This window comes from Muscardinus avellanarius (genome assembly GCF_963383645.1).
Source record: "Muscardinus avellanarius genome assembly, chromosome: 2".
In the NCBI taxonomy this organism is placed as follows: domain Eukaryota; kingdom Metazoa; phylum Chordata; class Mammalia; order Rodentia; family Gliridae; genus Muscardinus; species Muscardinus avellanarius.
In genome coordinates, this window is record NC_137787.1 from 61,644,903 (window position 1) to 61,654,623 (window position 9,721).

Consider the following 9,721-nt stretch of genomic DNA (forward strand, 5'->3'; position numbering starts at 1 on the left):
ATACCGTATTTTGAAGTGGTTTGGCTTCGTTGTTCAAGGAGTGGACTTAGAACTTGATGGATTTGAAATTAAATCCTGGCTCTTTCATTAGCCTCTTGACTTGGGTCTTATTGGGCTTCTAAGACCCCGAGGCCTTGTCTGCTGGCCCCATTGAGTGGGGCATGGTGACACACTCCAGTAATCCTAGTAGTTGGGAGTCTGAGACAGGAGGATTGCAGGTTTAAGGCCAATCTCCTCAACTAACAAGACCCTCTGTAACCTAGTAAGACCCTGTTTAAAAATAAAATAGGATCAGGGGTATAATAGGTCAGAGGAAGAATGCCCCCGCGTTCAATCTCCAGTACTACAAAAAAAAAAAGAGTCGTATGTGTACATATGACATGTAGTTATATTATTCAATAAATGATCATTTTTTATTATTATCCTGTCAATAGGAAATAGAAGTCAGTTTCTTTTCTATTGTGCCACCTACGTTTGGAACAGATGTCCATGAGGAATGAACCCCAGGACATCCTGCCTTGTAGCTACATCCCCAACCCTATTTTATTTCTTATTTTGAAACAGGGTCTGAGTTGCTGAGGGCCTCACTAACTTTCTCGGGCTGACCTCAAACCTTTGCTCCTCCTTCCTGCCTCAGCATCCCAAGTACTGGGATTATAGGCATGTGCCACCATGCCTGGCTTCCATCAAGTCTTTTAGCCAAGACTTTCTGTCAAGGATAACCAGAGTGGGCAGGTTACTCAATTGAAGGTTCTTACTGAATTCTGAATCTACTGGTAATGAAACACCTGTGTTTATAGTGCCAGAAGCCATTGTGTTTACATAAAGTGTCAGCAAGTGAAACACACTGCTGAAAATCAGCAATAATTACTAAGGCCACTTTGATTTACCTGCAGAAATGCTCAATTTTTTAATTAATTTGCTTATTACCCAAATAGCCTCTACATTTATAGGAAGGGAAAAAGCAAACTGAGTTTTATATCAAAAAGAAGAATTTACTTTGACATTTTTTCTGGGAACTTAAAAATTTCTGGTCATGCCATACCATACCAAAACATAGTTTCAGATACTACTTATATAGTACTTTTGGTTTACTTTTTGATAAGTTGCTTGGAGCAGCAGTTCTGTGAGAAGGTGACTGGCTACTTGGCCTTCTTTGTAGACAGGGACTCAAGCTCTGGAGGCAGCAGCCTGCTTAGGTGGCAGGACCCACACTGGCCCCCATAGCCAGGGATACTGATGAGCAGTTTGTCACTCCTTGTGTTCATCTATCTGCCTCCCCAAGGAGGAAGAGCCCAAAAGGAACTCTGACTGTTCTCAAGATGACTGGTATCTGGTTTCCGTATGCCGCGTCTGCCTAGAGACAGATCGTATGCATGACAGAAATGTGCTTATGCAGTTAGCAATAATAAAGAACTCAGTTCTTCTGAAGACCTAAAATAACTTTATAGCTATCATACTCTTTTTTTCAGTTCTTTCATGATGTTACACTGATTCGTTCTATAGCTATTTAAAAGGATTATAAAATGTTTTTTAAATTATATGGTTGTCAGTATAAACAGATTGTCACCTGTTTTTTATTTCACTGTATCCTCTCTGGCCTCAGTGCTAACTCAAAGCCAAATAGCCACTCAGCTTTCAATATGCACTCACTTTATATATACATGTGTTCATGTGTACATTTTTGTGTTTATATGTGCCACTTGTTTTTCTTGTCCTAGAATGTCTCCACCATTTCTCCCTGTTCCCTAGTTAAAGGGGATGTATCCAGCAGGTGCTTTCTAGTTGCATACTGCTGGCAAGCATGATAGCAATATGGATGTAAAGTAGTATTGCACTAAACATGATCTCTTCTTTTGCCCCAGGGCCCCTCCCACCACCACCTCCAATAAACAGAAATGGTAGCACATCTCGGGCCCTGCCTGCCACCCCTCAGTTGCCATCCAGGAGTGGAGTGGACAGTCCCAGAAGTGGACCCAGGCCTCCACTTCCTCCTGACAGGCCTGGTACTGGGGCACCTCCCCCACCTCCACCGTCAACATCAATTAGAAATGGCTTCCAAGACTCCTCATGTGAAGGTATGCGGTGTTTGCTTCTTTAACATTCTTTGTTCCATCATTGTTACCAGTACACTGACCATTTTAGGGCCCACTTTGACTTTAATTTTAAAATAGTAGAGCTGAACGTGGTGGCGCACACTTGTAATCCCAGCATTCGGGAGGCTGAGACAGGAGAATCCAGGTTTGCCGACAGCCTCAGCTACTTAGTGAGGCCCTTTGCAACTCAGTGAGACCCTGTTTCAAAATAAAGAATAAGAAATAGGGCTGGAGGTGTAGCTCGGAGGTAGAATGCCCCTGGGTTCCACCCCCAGTACAAAAAAAAAAAAAAAGTAATTCCCTCTCTCTCACATCTCAAAAAGGCAGATCATTTTTGCTGGGTGCTGTGATGCACATTTATAATCCCAGCTACCTAGAGCCTCAGACAGGAGTATCTCAGGTTCCAGGCCAGCCTGTGCAACTTAATGATACCCTTTATCAAAATAAAGAATAAAAATGGTTGGAGTTATAGCTCAATGGTAGAATGAATGCCCCCTGAGTTCGATCTCCAGTACCACAAATAAATAATTAAGTAAATAAGGCATGAGGATGTAGCTCAATGATAGAGTACCCAAGGTTGAATCCCCAGTACTGAAAGAAAAAAAAAAAAAAAAAAAAAAAACAGAAGATCATTTTTCTTTGATTTGTTCTTTGTTTGAGTCTCATCTTGGTTAACTTTCCAGAGAGTCCATATTCTGAAAAGAACCATTTTTGTGGCTTACCTTCTTCATTATTTACATTTCTAAACAGCTGGCTATAGATAGGAGGATCAGTGGCCTGCAGATAAGCTGCTTCTCCCTGCCATCAGAGCTATCAGGTGGTCCTAGTTATTCCCGATCTCACTGGTGCAAAGAGAAGTGTGCCCTGCCCTACTCCCCCAGCTCCTGAGAGGGACTAACTGGACCCAGTCACTTTAGTTAAAATCACTTTGTGGGGACTCTGGCACCTCGGGGCAGGGGTGGGGGAGTCACTTTGATTTGCAAGCCAGTATTTTCCATCAGTGTACTAATCAGTGACATTTATAGCACTTTCACCTCTTTTTATAAATTTCTAGACATAAAACTAGAACTGATTGCTGCAGTTCTATTTCATTCTGTGCCTTTCATACGTCTTCATAGCAGATTGTCTGTTACTGAAGACACTGTTTGTTTCTCCCTCAGATGAGTGGGAAAGCAGATTCTTCTTCCATCCAATTTCTGATTTGCCACCTCCAGAGCCGTATGTACCATCAACCAAAAGTTATCCCAGCAAATTGGCGAGAAATGAAAGCCGAAGTGAGTATTTCTGCCAGGGCTTTTGGCAGATTCACACTTGAGTAGCCTGGGTTACACTCAAAGGTTGTTTTGGAAGTGCCGACCTCTTCCCTAGAGAACCCCATTTTAAGCTGTGTAAATGCTCCTTCCATGTGCAATGAGGAGATTGGAGTCACACGAAAGGTATATAGAGTCATAACGTATCATTACAAGCTCAAAAGACCTTGGGTTTGCCACTGTTAAATTCTTTTATTTTGCTACTTTGGACAATTTCCCTGTTTTTATCTTCCTGAGACAGCAAAAGTCTGTCCCTACTAGCTTTGAGACTGGCAAAATGACTGATTAATTATAACAAAATTCACTGCAACTACCTTGGTCTTTTAAATGTTTTATAATCATAGGTTTATGGAGATATGAAAATGTTAAAAATATCCATAACCTCTCCACAGAACAGATATTTTTATTTTACTAGATTTTCTTCCCATTCTTATCCATACAGTGGTGATATTTTACAGTTACAATGACAATGTACAGTTTTTCTGGTGGTAGGATTTACATAACACTGCTTATTAAATACTTTTCTATTTCATCACACTGTTTTTATTACACAAAGAATCCATCAAGTCAGCCAATAATTTACCATTATTGGACATTTAGATTGTTTCTGATTATTTGCTAATATACCTGATGCTACCATGAGGAAGTAAATCACTTTTTTCTCCATTGAAGAAGAAATGGGAACAAGAAGGGAAAGTGGGCACATTAAAATTTCACAACAATAAATGCACAGGGCTAGCTGAGCATGGCAGCCCATGCCTGTAATCCCAGTACTTGAGCGGCTGAAACAGGAGAATCATGGGTTCAAATCCACTCTCATCAACTTAGCAAGGCTCTCAGCAACCTACCTATCTCCAAATTTAAAAAAATAAAATAGGGCTGTAGGTGTAGCTCAGAGGTAGAATGCCCCCCATTAAATCCCTAGCAACACACACACACGACACAAGGCTGAGAATTAGCATGAAATACACAAATATCACTGATGAAATTTACTCTTGAACTTAGCCTTAGATCCAAAAAGAGCTGGTTAAATAGCAGTCTCAGCATCCCTAGCCACTCCCTTACTCCCTCACAGAGCACCTTACAAATTCTCAGAGCCTACTGGTTCTTTTAAAATAATTTTTGGTTGGTTAGTTGGTCCCTAGTCTTAGAGCAGATTAATATCAGCTAAAGTTAAGGATGGGCTGAAGCAAAGTCATTGGCAGGAAAACTGATAGATGGCAGTCTTAGGCCAGAGGAGGAGCAAGGGACATGGTACTTCTACTAGGTACATTATTCTGTTGAGTTAATTGAGTCAAATTGTGCTTTATGCATCTGTTGAGTTCAAAGAGATAGAAAATATTTGGGGTAAATTTTCATGAACAAATGCCAGAAGTAAGCAGAACATTGCTGCCTACAAGAAAATGCTTTAATTTCTATAAAAATTTACTTAGGTAGAATACTGCCTAATAAAAAAGCACTGAAAAATAAGGCTTTATATGGAACAGTTCTGAGAGAGAAAGGGAGAAAAGAGAGAGAATATCACAGGAGGACTTCTGTCTGATAAAAGTACAGCCTGTTTTTCTTCCTTTTTTGACACTAATAAATGAATTCACTTTAAAGAGGTTTTTGTGTAGACCCTAAATACTTTGACTTATTGTAAGCATTCTTAATCTAACTGAAATATTACTTGTGCTTTTAAATCAGTAACAGAACCCATATGCCCTAGATTTTTCATTTATAGCTAAACACATTCCTTCTCCATCCTTCTTTAAGACTCAAGTAAGCAACTTGAGGATTAGAACAACGTTCTGCTCGATACTACATCTCCCTTGAGTAACTCAGAGCCTGAAATATAGTGAGCATATTAGAATATTTTTAAATTGCTGAGTTTCAACTGCCCCCAAATTTTTTATATATTTGCTTTCCATGTTTCTAGCATTCGTCATGTTTAATATTCTATAAGAATAGATCAACCAACAAAAATAAATAAGCTCCTATTAAAGTACCAACTTTTATTCTGCTTCTGTAACTGCCTCAGCCTCCAACTCCAGAGCCTGACAGGGCACCCAGCCAGCCCCAAGCAAAATAGAATTCAGGGGGGATGAGACCAGCTTTCATCTTGCTAACCACTTGTGGAGCATCCGTTGATGGTCAAGGCTCCGTGACAGATGGCTGGTTAAGATTCAGATAAGTCTTTGTTCAGACATCTGCTCAAGAGAAGATTTGGTTGGGATGGTGAAAGGAAGAAACAAAGGAGTACACTGCTGTTTTCCTCTGACTTGCCTGCCTGCTCAGAGATTCCGTTCTGTCACAGCAGTCCCTAATATGAAGTCTCTAGATCCACAGCATCGGCGTCAAGGTGTCTGCTGAGGAGCGTCAAGGTGCCAACCCAGTGACTCTCGAAGCAGTAATAAACAGACCTGCCCAGCGGACACGTGCCTCTGATGGACCTGCACGGCCATCTGAGCGCCTGGCTTCATGCCTTATGTCTGCTGGATTCTCAAAATATATGTGAGGAATAAATGAATTTTTAAACCATGAATGGATTTTAAAATCAGTCACAGTGTGCTAGTAGCCCACAAATGTGCATAGCATATATATATATATATATATATATATATATATATATATATACACACACACACACACACACACACACACACACACACATATACACACACACACATACATACAGAATGAAAGGCAACCAACAGAGGGAAAATATTTAGAAATCATATCTGTTAAGGGTGTAATATTCAGAATATATAAAGAATTCCTACAACTTAACAATTTTTGGATTCACTATCCAAATAAGCATTCCTTTGAAGAAGATACAGAAGTGGCCAATAAGCAAATGAAAAGATGCCCAACATCACTATCATTAGGGAAATGTAAATAAAACTATGAAATACAACTTGAGACCTATTACCCTTACCCAACAAAAGGAGTTAAGAGGATTGACCAGATAAATAAACAACAGTATAGTTCTGTATAATAGAATGTTGAGTGTTACTAATATTTGTATTTGCAAAGAGTATTGACTCTGGAAGATATTCAGATTTCTGGAAGGAAGAAAAGAGGAACTCTATCTAAATGAAAAATATATAAACATAATTTTATTGGCTATCCTGGGTGGTACAAGTGTGAGTAAATTTTTTTTTTGTTTTGCTTGTATTCATTCATAGTTTCTAAGTCTATAGTCAAAACACACTATGTGACAAGAGGAAAGCATTTGTTTTTACTTACTGCTGTGCAAGTCGTCCGTGAGTGGGGGTCGTCCGGGAGTGTTTATTCACATTATTCCACACTTCTTCCTTCCTCACCCACATGTGCCAATTACCTTACAGCCTTGCTCACAGGGCGTGAGGTAGTAGTTAACCTTTGCAACCATCCCTGAGCTTCCACGCCAGAAACATAAGCCTTCTAACCAAAATTATATTTGTCTGTTTTTTCATGAAGGTGGATCCAACCGAAGAGAAAGGGGTGCCCCGCCCCTCCCTCCCATCCCAAGGTGATCTTAGCCTGCCCTTCTCTGCCCACGCTCCAGAGCTGCTTCTGTTGCCGTCACAGAATTACATGCCCTCCACCCTACTTCCCCGTCCCCTTCATTTATGGCAGGAAGGAAGAAGGGAGGGGGAGGGGAAAATACTTGTGTGTAGGGGGGGGTCCAGTAAAGAAAAGCACCTGGCTTCTTCTGTCATGTATATTCTCAGAGTTATTGCTTGCTTCAGCTACAGCCCACCAGCATTGGCTGCTGGGAGTGATATGTGTTTGTGGCAAGAAGGCAGAGATGAATTGTGTCCCAGCTTTCAACCAAACAAACTCAAATATTCACTGCTTATTTGCTACAGGCTATAATTATTAAAGGCCCTGAGAGCTGTTTTGGTCCTTGCCTTTTTCGCACACTTGGCCTCCTGTGTATTTCTGTGAACCACAGACTGTCTAAGCAAGTTGCTGAGCAAGGGCTCACAAGAAGCTCTTGTGGTTACAGGATGTCCAATCTTTGGCAGTCCAAGGTAGGCCCTAGGACAGAGCTATCCAATACATATATAACGTGAGCCCCATATACAATTTGAGAATTTATAATAGCCACTTCTTTTGAAAGGAAAAAGAAATAGGCACAATTAATTGTAATATAATTTATTTAACCCTATATATTCTAAATATCATTTCAACCTGCAATCCATATAAAATTATTATTGAGATTTGCCTTCATTTTTGGTACTAAATCCTTAAAACACAGTGTACATTCTGTACTTAGCACACATCTGCATTTAGTTAGACTAGTCACATTTCGAGCACTCAGTAGCTACCTGGGCCTGGTGGCTACCCTATTGGATAGCACAGGTCTGGAAGAGGAAAACTATTACAAAAATCTCTTCCTTAAAAAACAAAAAGGGCAAGATGCCCTTTAGCAGTTCAAGAAGTACCTAAAAATAAAGTTAGGACCCAGACACCTTGTTTAGTGGACAGCTTGACCTTAGATTTTAGTCCCTTATTTTTCCTCTTCCCTTCCTATCTGTGTACAAGAATTGCTTCACAGTACCAAGGTCAGAAATTGATCTAATATGGTTTACAGTCATGTGGAATAAAGCCATTGGAAAGAAATTGAAAGCCTGTGAGGCCTTCCAAGCTCAGAAGCGGCTGCTTGTCTGCTCAGGTGACAGTTGGATGCCTGCCTTGCAGATTTGAAGTAACCTTTGTTCCTCTCCCACTGAGCAAGCTCCTGGGGGGCCAAAAGAGGATTGGAAGAATAGGTAGGAGGAGAGGAAAGTCAGGGAAAGGTTTCAAATCAAAATCACGGGAGAAGGGGACAGGTTCAGGTTGGTGGGCAAAACTCAAAAACTCTTAACTGTGATGCCTTTGAGGTTGAGTGAATTAGGGAGCTTGTTAGTAAAAATTAGGAGGGAATTTGTTTTGACTCTATCCAGAAGAATAATTTGTCTTGGGTCTAGACAAATAAAGCTCCACTAAAGGACCATAAGGAAGAGCCAACCTTGCCTTTTTTACATGATTTTGTTTACAAAATTTTACTGAGACTTTTAAATCTAGCTATAGAGTTGGGGGGGTCCACTTTGATTGTTTTATATGATTATGTTAAAAATTACCATTTCTTATTTTTAAAAGCACATGATGACATAATGTATATCTACTTAAACTTTATATCATGGTTTCAGTGTATTATTCATGTATTACTGGGAGATGCTAACAAGAAATCAATCCAAAGAAAAATTTGAAAGATACATTCCTATTTATAGAATAAATAATTGTTTCATTTTATATAAAAGCAGAACTGAGAGTTCTGAAAAATGGAATGTCTAATAAATTATGAAGTTACTGATTTGAATATATTGTATTATATAACTTTCCTTGCCAAAGTACTGGACTTAATACATGAGAGAACTTTTTCCCTCCTCTCCTCTGCCATTCATCAGTCTTTTATAAGGCCGTTTGGAATTCTTTACCCAAAAATAATCTAAAAATATAAAGGTCTAACAAGCTTGGCAAACTTAAAAAATTAATTTCTAACATTTTTGTAGTTTAGTAGATCATTTTATTTTGGATTCTTTGTCAACGGTGATAAACATCCCTATGGTAAAACCACTTTACAAAAGATGGAGTTTGGGCTTCCTAGAAAGTATGGCAGAAAAAAGTCTTGCCCAAAGAAAATAGGTCTGAGTGTCGTAAGAGTAGTGAGAATTGGCAGTTCCTTATATATCTCAACTATGCAGGTACCTTTCTAAAGTTTGAAATAGGGTCATAGCTCAAAGTATCCATTCATTCATCTAGAATAGAGATGTTTTAGAATGTATTTTTAAGGGAATGTTTTGTTAATACACCAAAACCCTCTCTTTGAAAGTTAGCAACCTAATTGTACCCAAAACTTTGAATAAGTTCTATGTTAAAATACTCAACTATGGCAAAGCACAAAAATGAATATTTTCTTCCTTGAAATCAGAGCTTACATGTTGTTTTTCCACAAAATCTTCAGATAAATGTATTCAAGATGCAATACAGTATTTTAACATTCATGTATCATTTTATACTGAAATGTATTACAGTATTAAAAGTCAGTGTTTGATATTTATTTCACTATGCATTTTATTTAGTAAGAGCTGAAAAAATGTTTAATCCAGTGGTGCCTTACTTTGTGATCTGCTACTTATGTCTAAGTAGCAGATTATTTGCATTTTGTAAAATCTATTAGGCCTTCATGTTTTAACTTGTACTACCCATTTTGTTGTTTTAGTAGAAAAAATGGGATGGTTTCTAAAGTCCTTCAAAAGTTTGGTATGAAATTAATTTTTCCCTGTTTATAGTCAGGGACTGTAG

At 39.0% G+C, this 9,721-nt stretch overlaps 1 protein-coding gene across 2 annotated transcripts in view; it reads left to right on the forward strand.

Annotated features, from left to right (window-relative positions):
* The window catches only part of WIPF1 (WAS/WASL interacting protein family member 1), a gene marked incomplete at its 3' end in the record, with an annotated part of 28,115 nt that extends 21,212 nt beyond the window's left edge, over positions 1-6,903 (forward strand). For both annotated transcript variants that reach the window (XM_080690343.1, XM_080690344.1), the window contains 3 exons: positions 1,866-2,078; positions 3,257-3,370; positions 6,848-6,903. In XM_080690343.1, the coding sequence (XP_080546469.1) occupies positions 1,866-2,078; positions 3,257-3,370; positions 6,848-6,903 (383 nt within the window). The remainder of the gene's footprint in view (positions 1-1,865; positions 2,079-3,256; positions 3,371-6,847) is intronic.
* Between the last annotated feature and the right edge of the window lie 2,818 nt (positions 6,904-9,721).